This window comes from Entelurus aequoreus, linkage group LG05, assembly GCF_033978785.1.
Source record: "Entelurus aequoreus isolate RoL-2023_Sb linkage group LG05, RoL_Eaeq_v1.1, whole genome shotgun sequence".
Taxonomy (NCBI): Eukaryota; Metazoa; Chordata; class Actinopteri; order Syngnathiformes; family Syngnathidae; genus Entelurus; species Entelurus aequoreus.
Window position 1 is genome coordinate 8,025,574 of NC_084735.1, and position 20,000 is coordinate 8,045,573.

Below are 20,000 nucleotides of genomic sequence, written 5' to 3' on the forward strand. Positions count from 1 at the left end.
GTCTCTGTGATCACTATAGGTGTATAAATAATAATATAGTGTTAAATAAAATCAGTCCCTTGGGCACAAAACTGAAAATAATACAGCTCTCCAAAAAGTGCACTTCTGCTGCTATTTGACATAACAGTTTGTTATGATGCTTTGACATTTTTGCACTTTATTTCTTTATTGAAAGAAAATTCTATGAAGAGAAAAGTTGTTTGCAAATGTGGTTACAATGCTAAAAAATGAAAAGTTAAAGCTAAAAAAAAGAAATACACTTTATTGAGTTAACATTATTTCTTTATGGGGGAAAGATGTTATGAGCTAGAGAATATAACAACTACACTACCCAGCATGCAACGGGAGTTACGAGCATGCGCGGTCACCCCGAAAAGTGTTGCATGTTGCCACGCTGTGAAAGTAAACGTCAAGAACTCAGCCAACACGCCTCGTCTGCATTATTTATAATTAGACAGACAACACATCTACAGTGGGATTTTGTTTTGTTTACAAGGAAATAAAAACAAAAGTTAAAAAAGGGAGATGTGTTGTATATATATGTATGTGCTGCGGTTGCTTTAAGAACGTTGCGACAGCTGCCGTAAAGGAGGTGCGTTGCTAGCCTGGTTGCTATGTTTCCGGTTGGTCGTAAAAGTGTTGGTCATGTGTTTTTACCCTGCTAAAATCTCTCAGTAAAGTTATTTGTTGGATTATACCTTTTTGTTTCGAACTTTATTACACCTTGGAGCGCTTTTTCCCGTCCATTGTTTTCCTGCTTTCCCTATCTGCGCCTAATGACTGAGCTACATGACGTCATTTCTTGTGATGTCCCACGGAGCATTTCTGGTCGGGACGGGATTCCACTCTTTTTCTTTACTATAGTGGTCTCGATAACGGGTACCGGTTCTCAAAAAGGGATTCGAGTCAGAGGACTCGGTTCTTTTCTTATCAAACAACCGGGAAGACCGGTTTCGAGTATCATCCCTACGCCTCACAGCGACCAGTTAGCAACAAGCCGGATTTGTTTACGTCGGGACAGGTTTAAAAACTCGAATTATATTGGTTCAGAATGGCGTCATCGGGAATTCCATGCTCATTTTTAGAAAGTATGTAAACTTGGCGTCACAATGATACCAAATATGGCTAGGGGGATTCCCCCTAGGCAGGGGTCGGCAACCCGCGGCTCCGGAGCCGCATGCGGCTCCTTGACCACTCTGATGCGGCTCAGCTACATACATGCCGACCCCCCCGATTTTCCCAGGAGATTTATGGATCTCAGTGTCCCTCATAGATTACTCCCAGGGAAAAAATAATCCTATTTACACTCTAATTACTAAATAAAGGGCGTGCCCTAATTGCACTGCAGTAATTGTCCTCTATAGCATTTACATACAGCGTGCCAGTCCAGCCACATGTTGCATGTTGTTATTACTTGCACACACAGGAGACAGCAAAGCATACTTAGTCATCAGCCACACAGCTTACACTGACGGTAGCCGTATCAAACAACTTTAACATTGTTACGTTACAAATATGCGCCACACTGTGAACCCACACCAAAAAAGAATGAAAAACACATTTCTGGAGAACATCCCACCGTAACACAACATAAACACAACACAACCATTACCCAGAATCCCATGCAGCCCTAACTCTTCCGGTCTACATTATACACCCCCGCTACCACCAAATCCCCCCACACATCAACCCCCCCCTCTCCGTGCGTTGGTTGAGCGGAAGAGTTAGGGCTGCATGGGATTCTGGGTATTGGTACCGTCAGTGTAAGATGTGTGGCTGCTGAGTTAGTACGCCTTGCTGTCACTTACGTGAGCAAGCTGAAATTGCATTCTACGTGTGGTCGAGCAGGTACACTGTTAGGGCAGACTGTAGAGGGCGCTAAATGCAGTGTCATCACGCTCTGATATTCGGGAGTCTCCCGGGAAAAATGAGAGGGTTGGCAAGTATGACGCTATCAAGCGCCATTCATTCAAAACTCACGGGCTGCACTAACATCAAATTTCCACATTAAAGTGCGTGCCGGTGCTTGTGTCGGAGACCCCTAGTTAACATAGCACAAAGCGTTTAAGCTTTGTATGCTGTGTTTTTCATTTAAAAAAATTTTTTGTGGCTCCCATTACTTTCTTTAATTTGTGAAACTTGCCAAAATGGCTCTTTGAGTGGTAAAGGTTGCCGACCCCTGCCCTAGGGGGATTCCCCCTTGTTGCCGCGAGTGAGCGTTGAAAACGCTGGATTTTCTCAAGGAATTTTAACACAAAGGACGAATTTCTGAAGACATACCTCGTACAAAACCTTCAAATAAAGGTGATTTAAGATGTTTTCTTGCTATTTCGATGATTGGGATCGCTAGATTGTGGCTTTATGGACTCATTTTTGTGAAAATCTCAATTTCAACCAAGATACATTTTTTCCACTTATTTGCCTGTAGCTCAAAATTAGCCTGTGCGTATTCCGACTTATTTTGCCAGCACGGGTCACATATACACATACATACACACACATATACACACACATATATGCAACCTAAAATGTCATGTCCCCTCTGCGGGCCCCTAGGAGTCGCAGGCCCCCTATTGAAGACCCCTGCCATACCCACACAAAGCTAACGGTCTGCTCACATGTTTGTTTAGATGGCAGCGCGATGGCGCCGCGTGACGCCCTACAACACGCCGACGAGCACCTGCGGCGCCTGAGAGCCTCCATTTTTGATTCCCTGCAGTCTAAGTTGCACTGCAGACTTGGTGAGGGAGTGGACTCTCATGGTGAGGTTCACGGTTCACTCCTGGCTTTTTTTTCTCCTTCTCGACACTTTCCTCTGCACGTCACTGGTGAAGATGGGGAGGGGAGCGCAGGAAGGGGCGTGTCTAATCCCCGGGTTTTATGTGTCCACCTCAGGTCAGATGGAGAGTCCCGTCTTCGCCCTGCCGCTGTTGCTGGCCAGCGACTCGTGGGCGGAGCCTCTTTTCCAGACCACCTTCCACTGGGAGTTGCAGTGTGCCCAATGCCAGACCGTCACAAGACAAAAGTCAGTCCACTTCAGGGGTTCTCGACATTTTTGGCCTCGGGGCCAGACTTTTCCACTACAAATAGGCCCGGGGCCCACTCCAATATTAGTAGTCTTATTTCAATCATAATCAATAATTATATCCAACCTCACAGTTTAAATCCTTGTCAAATGATATGAGAGCAGCTGTCTCCATTCTGCCGAATGTTGTGCCCTACAAAGTGTTTACACTGTAAGTATTGTGCTTATCAGCTGTTTGATTGTAGCGTGCGTCTTAGTTGTAGTTTTATTTACCAAATTTGGAGGTGTTGAAATCGCCATGTAAAATTGCTAATGCTAACAGTAGCCTGTCTATGGCAAATCTGATGTAAATTACCATGCAGATAGATTACTCTTTCAAAATGCGCTTACTCTTAATTTTAATCATACTCAGTAATTATATCTAACCTCAGTTTAAATCTTTGTCAAATGCTTTCTCCGTTAAGGTGAATGTCTTATGTTGTGCCCTACAAAGTTTTTACACTGTAAGTATCGTGCTTGTTACCCACCAGCTGTTTGATTGTAGCGTCAGTCTTAGTTGTAGTTTTCGTTACCAAATTTGGAGGTGTTGAAAGCGCCATGTAAATTTGCTAATGGTAATAGTAGCCTGTCTAAGGCAAATCCAATGTAAATTAGCATCAAGATAGGGGATTTTGAAAGGGTAATCTTGCTTATTTTAATCATAATCAATAATTATATCTAACCTCAGTTTAAATCATTGTCAAATGCTTTCTCCCTGTCGAATGTCTTATGTTGTGCCCTACAAAGTGTTTTCACTGCAAGTGTTGTGCTTATTACACACCACCTGTTTGATCGTAGCCAGCGTCGTAGTTGTATTGTTCGTTACCAAATTTGGAGGGGTTGAAATCGCCATGTAAAATTGCTAATGCTAATAGTAGCCTGTCAATGGCATATACAATGTAGATTAGCATCAAGATAGGGGATTTTGAAAGAGTAATCTTGCTTATTTTAATCATAATCAATAATTATATCTAACCTCACAGTTGAAATCCTTGTCAAATGATATGAGAGCAGCTGTCTCCATTCTGCCGAATGTTGTGCCCTACAAAGTGTTTACACTGTAAGTATTGTGCTTATCAGCTGTTTGATTGTAGCGTGCGTCTTAGTTGTAGTTTTATTTACCAAATTTGGAGGTGTTGAAATCGCCATGTAAAATTGCTAATGCTAACAGTAGCCTGTCTATGGCAAATCTAATGTAAATTACCATGCAGATAGATTACTCTTTCAAAATGCGCTTACTCTTAATTTTAATCATACTCAGTAATTATATCTAACCTCAGTTTAAATCTTTGTCAAATGCTTTCTCCATTAAGGTGAATGTCTTATGTTGTGCCCTACAAAGTTTTTACACTGTAAGTATCGTGCTTGTTACCCACCAGCTGTTTGATTGTAGCGTCAGTCTTAGTTGTAGTTTTCGTTACCAAATTTGGAGGTGTTGAAAGCGCCATGTAAATTTGCTAATGGTAATAGTAGCCTGTCTACGGAAAATCCAATGTAAATTAGCATCAAGATAGGGGATTTTGAAAGGGTAATCTTGCTTATTTTAATCATAATCAATAATTATATCTAACCTCAGTTTAAATCATTGTCAAATGCTTTCTCCCTGTCGAATGTCTTATGTTGTGCCCTACAAAGTGTTTTCACTGCAAGTGTTGTGCTTATTACACACCACCTGTTTGATCGTAGCAAGCGTCGTAGTTGTATTGTTCGTTACCAAATTTGGAGGGGTTGAAATCGCCATGTAAAATTGCTAATGCTAATAGTAGCCTGTCAATGGCATATACAATGTAGATTAGCATCAAGATAGGGGATTTTGAAAGAGTAATCTTGCTTATTTTAATCATAATCAATAATTATATCTAACCTCACAGTTGAAATCCTTGTCAAATGATATGAGAGCAGCTGTCTCCATTCTGCCGAATGTTGTGCCCTACAAAGTGTTTACACTGTAAGTATTGTGCTTATCAGCTGTTTGATTGTAGCGTGCGTCTTAGTTGTAGTTTTATTTACCAAATTTGGAGGTGTTGAAATCGCCATGTAAAATTGCTAATGCTAACAGTAGCCTGTCTATGGCAAATCTAATGTAAATTACCATGCAGATAGATTACTCTTTCAAAATGCGCTTACTCTTAATTTTAATCATACTCAGTAATTATATCTAACCTCAGTTTAAATCTTTGTCAAATGCTTTCTCCGTTAAGGTGAATGTCTTATGTTGTGCCCTACAAAGTTTTTACACTGTAAGTATCGTGCTTGTTACCCACCAACTGTTTGATTGTAGCGTCAGTCTTAGTTGTAGTTTTCGTTACCAAATTTGGAGGTGTTGAAAGCGCCATGTAAATTTGCTAATGGTAATAGTAGCCTGTCTAAGGCAAATCCAATGTAAATTAGCATCAAGATAGGGGATTTTGAAAGGGTAATCTTGCTTATTTTAATCATAATCAATAATTATATCTAACCTCAGTTTAAATCATTGTCAAATGCTTTCTCCCTGTCGAATGTCTTATGTTGTTGTGCCCTACAAAGTGTTTTCACTGCAAGTGTTGTGCTTATTACACACCAGCTGTTTGATCGTAGCAAGCGTCGTAGTTGTATTGTTCGTTACCAAATTTGGAGGGGTTGAAATCGCCATGTAAAATTGCTAATGCTAATAGTAGCCTGTCAATGGCATATACAATGTAGATTAGCATCAAGATAGGGGATTTTGAAAGAGTAATCTTGCTTATTTTAATCATAATCAATAATTATATCTAACCTCACAGTTGAAATCCTTGTCAAATGCTTTCTTCCTGTCAAATGCCTTATGTTGTGCCCTACAAAGTGTTTACACTGTAAGTGTTGTGTTTATTACACACCACCTGTTTGATTGTAACATTCATGTTGGTTGTGGTTGTCATTACCAAATTTGAAGGAGTCGAAAGCGCCATGTAAACTTGCTAATGCTAATAGTAGCCTGTCTATGGCAAATCCAATTAAGATTAGCATCAAGCTAGCACATTTTGAAAGAATGGTGCATTACCTTACGTTCTGCGGTTTTTTTTACTTGCTTCGTTGGTGTTGAAAATTGCAACATTACTGAGGAGTTGGGCTCTCAGTGCTGCTTGACTGGTTGTTTACGTGAAACCGGACGTAGCACCGTTTGGTTTTACGTGAATCAACACCCGGTAGTACGGAATCCAGTCGGTGCGCATCAAAGTACCAAATTCGCTTCACCGCTTGAGTCATATGTTTTGCGCCGAATAAACTTGTATGACTTTAGCTCCAGACTTCTTCTATTTGTTTGAGATGTCATGACTGCCCCAAGTGGTGGGAAGGTGTGTTACAACTGTGTTTGAAATAGTCATGACTGCCCCTAGTGGTGGGAAGGTGTGTTACAACTGTGTTTGAGATGGTCATGACTGCCCCAAGTGGTGGGAAGGTGTGTTACAACTGTGTTTGAGATGGTCATGACTGCCCCAAGTTGCGGGAAGGTGTGTTACAACTGTGTTGGAGATGGTCATGACTGCCCCAAGTGGTGGGAAGGTGTGTTACAACTGTGTTTGAGATTGTCATGACTGCCCCTAGTGGTGGGAAGGTGTGTTACAACTGTGTCTGAGATGGTCATGACTGCCCCAAGTGGTGGGAAGGTGTGTTACAACTGTGTTGGAGATGGTCATGACTGCCCCAAGTGGTGGGAAGGTGTGTTACAACTGTGTTTGAGATAGTCATGACTGCCCCAAGTGGTGGGAAGGTGTGTTACAACTGTGTTTGAGATGGTCATGACTGCCCCAAGTGGTCGGAAGGTGTGTTACAACTGTGTTTGAGGTGGTCATGACTGCCCCAAGTGGTGGGAAGGTGTGTTACAACTGTGTTTGAGATGGTCATGACTGCCCCAAGTGGTGGGAAGGTGTGTTACAACTGTGTTTGAGATGGCCATGACTGCCCCAAGTGGTGGGAAGGTGTGTTATAACTGAGTATGAAACTTGATGGTTAGTCCTCAGGACATGTCATCTGATTTGCATAATTGGCCATAACACATGTGCATGTCATTGTGATGGACAGTCAATTGAAAGCATTTCCACCTTCCCAGAGTCACTAAGACGCTCGCCACCTTCACCAACATCCTGCCCGACTGGCACCCGCTCCACGCCAGCCACTTGGCGCCGTGCAACGTGTGCCAGGCCAAGAACCAGAGGCGGAGCATGAGGCTGGAGAGGTGAGTGACAGCTGTCAGGTCCCCAGGTGACGTCCCCCGCCTGAGCCGCTCTTCCTCCCCCTCCCCTCCCCTCCCCTCCCACAGTTTGTCTGCGGTGTTGGCGCTGCACTTTGTGGAGGGTCTGGCCCACGGTGATGTCACCCAACTGGCCTTCACCTTCAAGGGGCGGAGCCACGCGGTCACGGCGGTGGTGCAGTACGACCAGCACGCCAAGCACTTTGTCACGTGGACGCGCAGGCCTGACGGTAGGTGGCGCTCTTCTTGCCTTTTTTGGATTATTCAATGCATCAGAGGTGAAGCCCGTAGCTAAGTTTTTTATGGCACAATCGTTTGCATTCTATTGTTAGTTTTTTATATTAGCATGCTAGCTTTATTTTATTTTATTTTTCAGCTCATTTTGCAGGTATAAACCTCCAGAGTCTAATATTTTAGATAGCATGCTAGCTTCTTTTTTTTTTTTTTTTTAGCCAATTTCATACACCTCAGCCTTTTTTTTGGTACTTGATGCATGTTACAGTTGGCATTTTAGCATGCTAACGTTGGTATGCTATATTTTTTTTAGCTCGTTTTGCAGGTATAACCTTCAGCGTCGAATATTTTAAAAAGCATGATACCCATTAGCATGCTACGGTTAGTATGCTAGCTTATTTTTTAGCCAATTTCATACACCTCAGTCATAATTTGGTACTTGATGCATGTTACTGTTGGCATTTTAGCATGCTAACGTTAGTATGCTATTTTTATTTTTAGCTCATTTTGCAGGTATAAAACTTCAGTGTCGAATATTTTATATAGCATTATACCTGTTAGCATGCCGGCTTATTTTTTTTAGCCAATTTCATACACCTCGGTCTTTTTTTTTGGTACTTGATGCATGTTACACTTGGCATTTTAGCATTCTAACATTAGTATGCTAGTTTGTTTTTAACAAATTTTGCAGGTATAAACCTCCGCGTCGAATATTTTAAAAAGCATGATACTCAGTATGCTATGGTTAGTATGTTGGGTTTTTTTGTAGCTAATTGCATACACCTCAGTCATATTTTGGTGCTTGACGCATGTTACTGTTGGCATTTTAGCATGCTAACGTTAGTATGCTAGTTTTTTTTTTTAGCTCATTTTGCAGGTATACACCTTCAGCGTCGAATATTTTAGATAGCATGATACCCGTTAGCATGCTAGCTTTTTTTTTTTTTAGCCAATTTCATACACCTCAGTTATATTTTGGTACTTAATGCATGTTACAGTTGGCATTTTAGCATGCTAACTTTAGTATGCTGGTTTTTTAGGTACACACCTCATATTTTGGTACTTGCCACATGTTAGAGTTAGCATGTTAGTGCGCTACTTGAAGAATAATACCTGTCAGCATGTTAACATTAGAATGCTAGCTTTTTTTAAAGCTATTTTTGTAGGTTTACACCAGTCAAATTAGCTAAAAAAAAAAAATTCCTCAGTGTGAAATATTTTGTTACTTATCTAATAATACCTTTTAGCATGCTAACAACGTATGCTAGCTTTTTTTGAAGCTATTTTTGTAGGTTTACACCAGTCAAATTAGCTTAAAAAAAAATAAATTCCTCAGTGTGAAATATTTTGTTACTTAACTAATGATACCTTTTAGCATGCTAACTTTTTTAAAGCTATTTTTGTAGGTTTACACCAGTCAAATTAGCCCAAAAAATTTTTTTTTCCTCATTGTGAAATATTTTGTTACTTAACTAATGATACCTTTTAGCACGCTAACAACGTATGCTAACTTTTTTAAAGCTGTTTTTGTAGGTTTACACCAGTCAAATTAGCTAAAAAATATATATATTTTTTCTTCAGTATGAAATATTTTGTTACTTAACTAATGATACCTTTTAGCATGCTAACAACGTATGCTAGCTTTTTTTAAAGCTATTTTTGTATGTTTACACCAGTCAAATTAGCTAAAAAAAAATGTTTTTAAATTCCTCCGCTTGAAATATTTTGTTACTTAACTAATGATACCTTTTAGCATGCTAACAACGTATGCTAACTTTTTTAAAGCTTTTTTTTTGTAGGTTTACACCAGTCAAATTAGCTAAAAAAAATAAAAAATTCCTCCGCTTGAAATATTTTGTTAACTAATGATACCTTTTAGCATGCTAACAACGTATGCTAGCTTTTTTTCAAAGCTATTTTTGTAGGTTTACACCAGTCAAATTAGCTTTAAATTATTATTTTTTTCCTCAGCGTGAAATATTTTGTTACTTAGCATGCTAAAAAGTACCATTAGTTAACGTATGCTAGCTTTTTTTTTTTTTTTTTTAATTTTTCAAATTTTTTTTTAGAAATTTTGTAGGTACACACCAAGTCATGTTTTGGTACTTGATGCATGTTAATGTTACAATGAGCATTTGAGCATGCTAACATTAGCATTGTAACTTTTTAAAGCTAGTCTATCAGGTACATACCTCATATTTTGGTATTTCACTAAAGCTAACTGGCTGGTGTTAATGTTAGCACGCTAACATTAGTTTTTCCAGCTCATTTTGTAGGGTTAAACCTCAGTCCTATTTTGGTGCTAATGTCAGCCGGCTAGCATTTCCAACAAGTTTATCAGAGAAATATATTTTGGTACTTGACGCACGTTAGTTAGCATTTTAGCGTTTAACTAATTTAGCAAGTGTATGTTTTGGTATGTCACTAATGCTAAATGTAAGCACGCTATTGTTAGCATAGCATTGTTAGCATGCTACCGTTTCTTTGTAGCTTATTTTGCTTATGTTTTTTGTTACTTGAGACGCTATCAGGCCAAAGAAATTGTATTTTCAGTTGTCAGTTTGGACACCCCCGGTATACAGGGTTCAAGACTTGTTTCCATGGCAACCGTGTGGCTAGGATATGTTGCGACGCACTCAAACAGGGCCGCTTCTTTCAGGGTCCTGGCTGGAGTCGGACGACCTGAAGCATCCGCACTGCGGCGTCCACCCGACACTCCGTGTTCCCGCTCAGGAGATCCACATGGTCTTCTGGGAGGCGGCGGCGGACCACCCGGAGCCCGCCGCGTGTTCCCCGTCCAGCACGTCGGTGCTGTCCCCGCCGCCCGACGAGGTGTTGGACGTGGTGGACCTTTCCATGGACTCCACCACGCTGCTGGACACCTTTGAGGGTCTGTTGGAGGAGGAGATCACGCTCACGCTGACGGAGGTCAACGAGGATCCAGAGACCGACCTTCCAGCTGTGGACCCGGCGCCAGATAGCTCCGCCCTCTTATCGGAGGAAGCGGCGCCTCAGAGTGCGGCCGATGTCGGTCAACCTTCTCCCGAGAAAGCGCCGAAAAGAAGCCGGAGACTCTTCAAACAGGAAGTTCCCGTTTCCCCGCCCTCACAGGAAGTAAACGCTGCCCCTGCACCAGAGCAGAGGGCGTCGCCTGTCTCGTCCAGCGACAGCAGGCCGCCATCTTGGCAGCAGGATCCTCGCTCGTCGCTGCTGTCCCCGCCGCCCGACGATGTGTTGGACGTGGTGGACCTGGCCTTGGGCTCCACCACGCTGCTGGACACCTTTGAGGGTCTATTGGAGGATGAGATCACGCTCACACTGACTGAGGTCAACGAGGAGCCGGAGACCGATCTTCCAGCTGTGGACCCGGCGCCAGATAGCTCCGCCCTCTTATCGGAGGAAGCAGCGCCTCAGACCGCGGCCGCCGCTCAACCTTCTCCCGAGAAAGCGCCGAAAAGAAGCCGGAGACTCTACAAACAGGAAGTTCCTGTTTCCCCGCCCTCACAGGAAATAAACGCCGCCCCTGCACCAGAGCAGAGGGCGTCGCCTGTCTCGTCCAGCGACAGCAGGCCGCCATCTTGGCAGCAGGATCCTCGCTCGTCGCTGCTGTCCCCGCCGCCCGACGATGTGGTGGACCTGGCCTTGGGCTCCACCACGCTGCTGGACACCTTTGAGGGTCTATTGGAGGATGAGATCACGCTCACGCTGACGGAGGTCGAGCCGGAGACCGATCTTCCAGCTGCGGACCTGGCGCCAGATAGCTCCGCCCTCTTATCGGAGGAAGCGGCGCCTCAGAGCGCGGCCGATACCGCTCAACCTTCTCCAGAGAAAGCGCCGAAAAGAAGCCGGAGACTCTTAAAACAGGAAGTTCCTGTTTCCCCGCCGGCGGCGTTTACTTCAAACGCCGCCCCTGCACCGGAGCAGAGGGCGTCGCCTGTCTCGTCCAGCGACAGCAGGCCGCCATCTTGGCAGCAGGATCCTCGCTGCTCCTATCTGCTCAGCAAACACTTCAACCCGACCACTCGCCTCCAACATGGACCTCAGGCTCCGCCCCTCGTCCAGAAAGCGCCGCTGTGCACCCAAGACAGCGGCGACCTCCTGTTGAAGGCCGCCGAGAGGTTCTGTGCGTTCGGCCAGCGCGCTCAAGCTCCGCCCCTCCCGCCTGCGCCGAGCCTTCACGAAGACCAGCGGAAGTTTCCCGTGGACACGGCGACGCTGCGCTACCAACTCTGCAAGAAGCTGAAGGCCAAGAAGAAGAAGCTGGCCAAGCTCAACCGGGCGCTGTGTCGCCAGGGCGCCGCCCGGCCCCAGCCCGACAGCACCCGCCTCGGCTCGCCCGGCGCCGGCGCCGTCACCTCCAGCACCTACGACCACGCCACCCACGACACCTTCCTCTCGCCGCACAACCTGTCGCCCGACAGCTCGGGCTTCCCCCACACGCTCGCCGGCCAGCAAGACGGCGGCGGGGAGCTCGCAGACGTGACTCCTCACCAAGAAAACTTCCTGGACGAGTTCCTGGCGATGTCCGCTCAACCGATGCCCCTGGAGGCGGAGGCGGAGGTGCTGCGCGACCTGGAGCTCTTCTGTGGACAAGGGTAACCTAGCGACCACACCCTCTACAGATTTTTTTTCTTTACAGTGCATATTAAAATGTTAATCAAATATATTATTTATTTATAAATGTTTCTTAGTACAAGCGGGCCCCTGAGGGCCTCCAATAAAAAGCACTTAGCACCCTGCAACAGAGAGCATACATTTGACTTTAGTTTCATTTTCCCCTCTCGTCTTGCACTTGCTACTCAATTAAATGTTTCCACTTTGTGTTTATTTCAATAAACATGAGCATTTCTTCTCTTTGTACATGAAGTTGATATTTCTGTATTTTACTACTTTAGCCGTGTGATCAGAAGTAGCTTTTGATAAAAGATTTGTTTAAAAATACATGTTTGGGGGTGGTCATCTTGACTTCCTCACAGTCTGGTGGATTGGTGTAGAACCAACAACCTGGTACTGAACGTGGTCAAGACCAAGGAGATCATGGTCGACTTCAGGAAGCACCAGTCCAGCCACACCCCGCTCTTCATCACCGGCACAGCAGTGGAGACGGTAAGCAGCACCAAGTCCCTGGGGGTGCAGATAACTGACAATATGACCTGGTCCCTCAGCAGTGCCACGTTCTACAGAGGCACTATATAGTCTGGACTGGAGCCTGCAAGGCCTCAGACTGGAAGTCCCTCCAGAGAGTGGCGAGGACGGCGGAAAAGATCACCAGGACTCCTCTTCCTCCTATCCAGGAGATGGCAAAAAGCTGCTGCCTGACCAGAGCTCAGAAAATCTGCAGAGACGCCTCCCACCCCCACCAAGGACTGTTTTCACTGCTGGACTCTAGAAGGAGGTTCTGTGGCAGAACCTCCAGGTTCTGTAACAGAACCTCCAGGTTCTGTAACAGCTTCTTCCCTCAGGCCGTAAGACTCTTGAACGCATCATAATAATCTCCTCAACTCCCCCCAAAATGGATTAAGTGTCTGGAATATAAAGACTATATAACATACATCCGTAAACATGGATGCATATGCAATTTAATTTAATAAAATTGTTAGCATAATAACACGGGTAAAGTTAGCATACTTCTAAGATGGCGCCAAGTGTCAAAATCCATGATTTTTAGGTTTTCATTTAGTAAAATTAGCAAAATTGCTAACTAACAAAAAGGCATAACATTGGGAATGTTAACATACTTCTAAGATGGCGCCAAGTGTCAAAATCCATGATTTCTAGGTTTTCGTTTAGTAAAATTGCTAGCATAGGATGTTAGAAGGATGCTAACTTTACTCATGTTATCATGCTAACGTCTTATGCTAGCAATTTTACTAAACGAAAACCTAGAAATCATGGATTTTGACACTTGGTGCCATCTTAGAAGGAGGCTAACTTTACTCATGTTATCATGCTAAGATGGCACCAAGTGTCAAAATCCATGATTTTTAGGTTTTCATTTAGTAAAATTAGCAAAATTGCTAGTACAAAAAGGCATAACATTGGGAATGTTAACATACTTCTAAGATGGCGCCAAGTGTCAAAATCCATGATTTCTAGGTTTTCGTTTAGTAAAATTGCTAGCATAGGACGTTAGAAGGATGCTAACTTTACTCATGTTATCATGCTAACGTCTTATGCTAGCAATTTTACTAAACGAAAACCTAGAAATCATGGATTTTGACACTTGGTGCCGTCTTAGAAGGAGGCTAACTTTACTCATGTTAAGATGGCACCAAGTGTCAAAATCCATGATTTTTAGGTTTTCATTTAGTAAAATTAGCAAAATTGCTAGTACAAAACATAACATTGGGAATGTTAACATACTTCTAAGATGGCGCCAAGTGTCAAAATCCATGATTTCTAGGTTTTCGTTTAGTAAAATTGCTAGCATAAGACGTTAGCATGATAACATGAGTAAAGTTAGCATACTTCTAAGATGGCGCCAAGTGTCAAAAGCCATTATTTTTAGGTTTTCATTTGATATGATTCCTAGCATAAGACGTTAGCGTGATAACATGAGTAAAGTTAGCATACTTCTAAGATGGCGCCAAGTGTCAAAAGCCATTATTTGTAGGTTTTCGTTTGATATCATTCCTAGCATAAGATGTTAGCATGATTTTGTTGCATCTTAATGCAACAAAATGTGTTATCTGTACTGTAAAGTTTAAAATTGACCATAAAAGGAAGTCTTAAGTGTAATTTAAGGATATATTTCAACTTTCGACATACTCGAATTGGGTTGAGCTGTTTTTCTTGACCGGATGTGACCTCCCATCCGAGGACGTCGTAGCGGCGAATGAAGCTCTTAGAGAAGCACTTTGAGCGGCTTGTGACTGAAGGCGAGTGAACGACTCAAAAAGGAAGTTCCCATACCGGGAGTCGAACCCGGGCCGCCTGGGTGAAAACCAGGAATCCTAACCGCTAGACCATATGGGACTTGCATTTATAAGGCGAATTATAATGTATACATATTAATCACCCGAGGATATACTTTTGTTTTATTCGACGCATAATGTGGAGCTTTTTCATTTATATTTATATTTGTGTTCACATGCTCATTTATTGCAAAGAAACTTGATCGTTATCAATATGAACTCAGACTGCACTACTACGTGCTGCCACAGGGTGGTGCTGTTTGTGTTATATTTTCCAGCCAGCCTTTGTATGGACGCCATCTTAAAAGTATGCTAACTTTACTCATGTTATCATGCTAATGTCTTATGCTAGCAATTACACTAAATGAAAACCTTAAAAATCATGGATTTTGACACTTGACGCCATTTTAGAAGTATGCTAACTTTACTCATGTTATCATGCTAACGTCCTATGCTAGCAATTTTGACAATTTTGTTAAATTAAAACCTAGAAATCATGGATTTTGATAGTTGGCGTACGGAGCCCCTAAAGGGACATGGGGGGGGGGGGGAAATGTTTTTATATATTTTTTTTAGACATGTATCTCGTGCGCACGAGATAAAATTATACAAAAAAAAGTATTATTTTTTAATTTTTAAAATTTTTTTAGACGACATGTTTAAAAAAAATTTATAAATTAAAAAAAAAATTTTTTATAACTTTATAAAAATTTATTTTTATTTTTTTAATAAAAAGTTTCTCGTGCGCACGAGAAAGTTTCTTGTGCGCACGAGAAACTTTTTATTAAAAAAATAAATAATAAATATTAATTTTTGGGGAAAGTCCTAGTTGGAAATACAGCCAAATTAACTCCTAAACTGCCATGCAAACCACGCGCATGCATCCAATGCTTTCTCGTGCGCACGAGAAACTTTTTATAAAAAAAAAATATATATATATATATATATATATATATATATATGTATATAATTTTATTTTTTTTTATTTTTATTTTTTAATAAAAAGTTTCTCAGTTTCTCGTGCGCACAAGATACTTTCTCGTGCGCAAGAGATACATGTCTAAAAAAAAAAATTCCCCATGTCCCTTTAGGGGCTCCGTATACATGTCTAAATAAATAAATTAACCCTTTAGGGGCTCCGTATTGGCGCCATCTTAGAAGTATGCTAACATTTCCAATGTTATCATGCCGTTGTATACCAGCAATTTTGATAATTTTACTAAACGAAAATCTAAAAGTCATGGATTTTGATAGTTGGCGCCGTCTTAAAAGTATGCTAGGTTTTCCCATGTTATCATGCTAACGTCTTATGCTAGCAATTTTGCCAATTATATCAAATGAAAACCTAAAAATCATTGATTTTGACACTTGCCGCCATCTTAGAAGTATGCTAACTTTACCCGTGTTGTTTTTTATAAAAAAGTTTCTCAGTTTCTCGTGCGCACAAGATACTTTCTCGTGCGCAAGAGATACATGTCTAAAAAAAAATTTCCCCATGTCCCTTTAGGGGCTTCGTATACATGTCTAAATAAATAAATAAAAAATTATAAAAAATATTTTTTTATGGCCCTTTCGGGGCTCCGTATTGGCGCCATCTTAGAAGTATGCTAACATTTCCAATGTTATCATGCCGTTGTATACCAGCAATTTTGATAATTTTACTAAACGAAAATCTAAAAATCATGGATTTTGATAGTTGACGCCATCTTAAAAGTATGCTAGGTTTTCCCATGTTATCATGCTAACGTCTTATGCTAGCAATTTTGCCAATTATATCAAATGAAAACCTAAAAATCATGGATTTTGACACTTGCCGCCATCTTAGAAGTATGCTAACTTTACCCGTGTTGTCATGCTAACGTCTTATGCTAGCAATTTTGCCAATTTTACTAAGTTAAAACCTAGAAATCATGGATTTTGGTACTTGCCGCCATCTTAGAAGTATGTTAACATTTCCAATGTTATCATGCCATTTTGTACTAGCAATTTTGCTAATTTTACTAATTGAAAACCTAAAAATCATGGATTTTGATAGTTGGCGCCGTCTTAGAAGTATGCTAACTTTACCCGTGTTGTCATGTTAACGTCTTATGCTAGCAATTGTGCTAATTTTACAAAATTAAAACCTAAAAATCATGGATTTTGACACTTGTCGCCATCTTAGAAGTATGCTAACTTTACCCATTTTATCATGCTAACGTCTTAAACTAGCAATTTTGATCATTTCATTCAATGAAAAAAGTAAATATCACGGATTTTGATACTCGGCGCCATCTTAGAAGTATGCTAACTTTACCCATTTTATCATGCTAACGTCTTAAACTAGCAATTTTGCTAATTTCATTCAATGAAAAAGTAAATATCACGGATTTTGATACTCGGCGCCGTCTTAGAAGTATGCAAACTTTTCCAAAGTCATCATGCTAACATTAGCACGCTAACATTTTATGCTAGCATTTTAGCTCATTTTTGATCATTTTGACCCAAAATTCATGGGTTTTGAGACATGTCTCCATCTTGTATGTACGCTAACTGTGGCGGTTATGACAAGCTAACGTCAGCATGCTAAAGTTTTATGCTGGATTTTTAGCCTGAGGGTTCAGGGCCCATCAGAACTTGCTAGCGGTCCTGGATTGTACTGTGGGTGTTTTATGTGCGGATGCAAAGTGAGAGTACTGGAATGTACTGTGGGTGTTTTATTTGCGGATGCAAAGTGAGAGAGACGCTAGGTGGTTTGCATAAAGAGGAAGCATGTCAACACAGCGCTGTTGTCAGCCAGCTTCTTCTTCTTGTCATGATGGAGGTGAAGGTGGTGGAGAACATCTACCTGCTGGTGCTGGTCACCCTCCTCAGCGTACTGCAGAACGGTATGTCAGCAAACGTCTCGCTAGCCGACATTTCTTTCTCACTTTTCCTTTGCCAAAGCTTTCTTTGCCCTGAAGGTGGAGAAGGAATGTAAGATCCACAACACCCACACCTCTGCCTTCGAGAGAGTGTCCTGTGCCAGGTAGGACCTCCACCCTCATGCATTTAGGTTTTTAATACCATATTTACATTCTTTAAAACTTTTAGGGCTTCTGGAAGGGTCTCAGTTAGAAAAATGTTTTAAAAAAACAGTCAAATATATATATATATTTTTGTCAACTTAAATATTTACATCAACTTTTTTTATTTTTTTAATGTTTTATGCCCTCTTTGTCAAATAACTTTATTTTTATTTTTTATTTTTTAAATAATATTTATTGATTCATTTGATAGGGAAATCATAATACAGGTACTGAGAAACAGACACAACCCCCCCGCCCCTACCCCAAAAAATAAAAAAATTAAAATAAACTAATTGAAAAAAAATAATGCACAAAAATAAAAATAAAAAACAACCTGTTTTTGAAGGCAAAACCACAAAATATGCAACATTTACCCCCCGCCCCCCCCAAAAAATGAAAAGTAAATATTTGAAGTCAAGTAGTTTGAGTCTTAAATAGGTCAATAATTCCTAACAATGATTTAATGTTATATATTTATTTTTGTAATGTTTTAGGCCCTTTTTGTCAAAGAACCTGTTTTTTGTTTTTTTTTAATGATATGTATTTATTCATTTGATAGGGAAATCATAGTACAGGTACTGAGAAACAGACACAACCCCCCCGCCCCTACCCAAAAAAGTAAAAAAAACAAAAATAAACTAATTGAAAAAAAATAATGCACAAAAATAAAAATAAAAAACAACCTGTTTTTGAAGGTAAAACCACAAAATATGCATCATTTACCCCCCGGCCCCCCCAAAAAATGAAAAGTAAATATTTGAAGTCAAGTAGTTTGAGTCTTAAATAGGTCAATAATTCCTAACAATGATTTAATGTTATATATTTATTTTTGTAATGTTTTAGGCCCTTTTTGTCAAAGAACCTGTTTTTTATTTATTTTTTTGTGATATGTATTTATTCATTTGATAGGGAAATCATAATACATGTACTGAGAAACAGACACTTTTTTCCCCTCAACCCCCAAAAAATAAAAATAAAATAAAACAATTGGAAAAAAAAGATAATACAAAAAAATAAAAATAAAAAACAACCTGTTTTTGAAGGCAAACCCACAAAATATGCAACATTTACCCCCCCCCCCCCCAAACAAAAAAAAGAAAAGTAGAATATTTGAAGTCAAGTAGATTGAGTCTTAAATAGGTCAATAATTCATAACAATGATTTATTTTTATATATTTATTTTTGTATTGTTTTATGCCCTTTTTGTCAAATAACCTGTTTTTTTGTTTTTTAATAATATTTATTTATTCATTTGATAGGGAAACCATAATACAGGTACTGTGACACAACCCCCCCCCCCCAAAATAAAATAAATAAAAATAAAATAAAATGAAAAAAAAACAAAAACAAACAAAAAAAAATAATAATAATAAAACCACAAAATATGCAACATTCACTCCCCAAAAAATTATTAGTAGAATATTTGAAGTCAAGTAGTTTGAGTCTTAAATAGGTCAATAATTCATACAAATGATTTTTGTCAAAGAACCTGTTTTTTTGTTTTTTAATAATATTTATTTATTCATTTGATATGGAAATCATAATACAGCTACTGAGAAACAGACGCTCCCCCCACACCCCCCAAAAAATAAATAATAATAATAATTGAAAAAGAATTATGCAACAAAAATAAAAATAAAACCACAAAATATGCAAAATTCACTCCCCAAAAAATTAAAGTAGACTATTTGAAGTCAAGTAGTTTGAGTCTTAAATAGGTCAATAATTCATAACAATGATTTATTTTTATATATTTATTTTTGTGTAATGTTTTATGCCCTTTTTGTCAAAGAACCTGTTTTTGGGTGGGGTTTTTTATAATATTTATTTATTAATTTGATAGGGAAATCATAATACAGCTACTGAGAAACAGACACTTTTTTCCCTCAATCCCCCCAAAATAAAAATAAAACAAAACAATTGAAAAAAAATAAAAAAAATAAAACAATTGTAATAAATAGAACCAGTTTTTGAAGGCTAACCCACAAGATATGCAACATTTCCCGCCCCTAAAAAATGAAAAGTAGAATATTTGAAGTCAAGTAGTTTGAGTCTTAAATAGGTCAATAATTCATAACAATGATTTGTTTTTATTTATTTATTTTTGTAATGTTGTTGTATGCCGTTTTTGTTGAAGAACCTGTTTTTTTTGTTTTTTAATAATATTTATTTATTCATTTGATAGGGAAATCATAATACAAGTACTGAGAAACAGATACCCCCCCCCCAAAAAAAAACATAAAATAAAATAAAATAAATAAAAAGTAAAAAAAATAAAATAAAAAATAAAAAATAGTTTTAAGGCAAACTAAATTATTAAATGAAAACCTAAAAATAATGTATTTTGATACTTGGCGCCTTCTTAGAATTATGCTAACATTTCCAATTTTATCATGATAACCTCTTATGCCAGCAATTTTGCTAATTTTATTAAATGAAAACCAAAACTTCATGGATTTTAGAAGTATGCACATTTTTTTCCCATGTCATTTCCCATTGTCAATTTAAATATTTAAATCAACTTTTTTTCT

General features: G+C 39.9%; 3 protein-coding genes and 1 non-coding gene across 6 annotated transcripts in view; 3 read left to right on the forward strand and 1 right to left on the reverse strand.

Annotated features, from left to right (window-relative positions):
* LOC133650111 (SUMO-specific isopeptidase USPL1-like) overlaps positions 1-12,335 on the forward strand; it is a 33,889-nt gene extending 21,554 nt beyond the window's left edge. The window contains exons 5-9 of one of the 3 annotated variants that reach the window (XM_062046945.1): positions 2,631-2,741; positions 2,896-3,025; positions 7,134-7,259; positions 7,344-7,504; positions 10,168-12,335. In XM_062046945.1, coding sequence (XP_061902929.1) covers positions 2,631-2,741; positions 2,896-3,025; positions 7,134-7,259; positions 7,344-7,504; positions 10,168-12,107 — 2,468 coding nt within the window. In that variant the 3' untranslated portion in view covers positions 12,108-12,335. Of the gene's footprint in view, positions 1-2,630; positions 2,763-2,895; positions 3,026-7,133; positions 7,260-7,343; positions 7,505-10,167 lie in introns of all 3 variants that reach the window. The other 2 variants (XM_062046944.1, XM_062046943.1) reach the window with 2 other exon arrangements.
* The window catches only part of LOC133650116 (cytochrome c oxidase assembly factor 4 homolog, mitochondrial-like), a 324,940-nt gene that overhangs the window by 168,535 nt on the left and 136,405 nt on the right, over positions 1-20,000 (forward strand). The gene's annotated exons all lie outside the window — the stretch shown is intronic.
* Positions 14,412-14,483, reverse strand: trnae-uuc (transfer RNA glutamic acid (anticodon UUC)). The gene has a single exon. It is a non-coding gene; the product is annotated as a tRNA-Glu (tRNA).
* The window catches only part of LOC133650113 (arachidonate 5-lipoxygenase-activating protein-like), a 14,153-nt gene continuing 11,363 nt past the window's right edge, over positions 17,211-20,000 (forward strand). The window contains exons 1-2 of the mRNA XM_062046949.1: positions 17,211-17,289; positions 17,348-17,429. Coding sequence (XP_061902933.1) covers positions 17,217-17,289; positions 17,348-17,429 — 155 coding nt within the window. The 5' untranslated portion in view covers positions 17,211-17,216. The remainder of the gene's footprint in view (positions 17,290-17,347; positions 17,430-20,000) is intronic.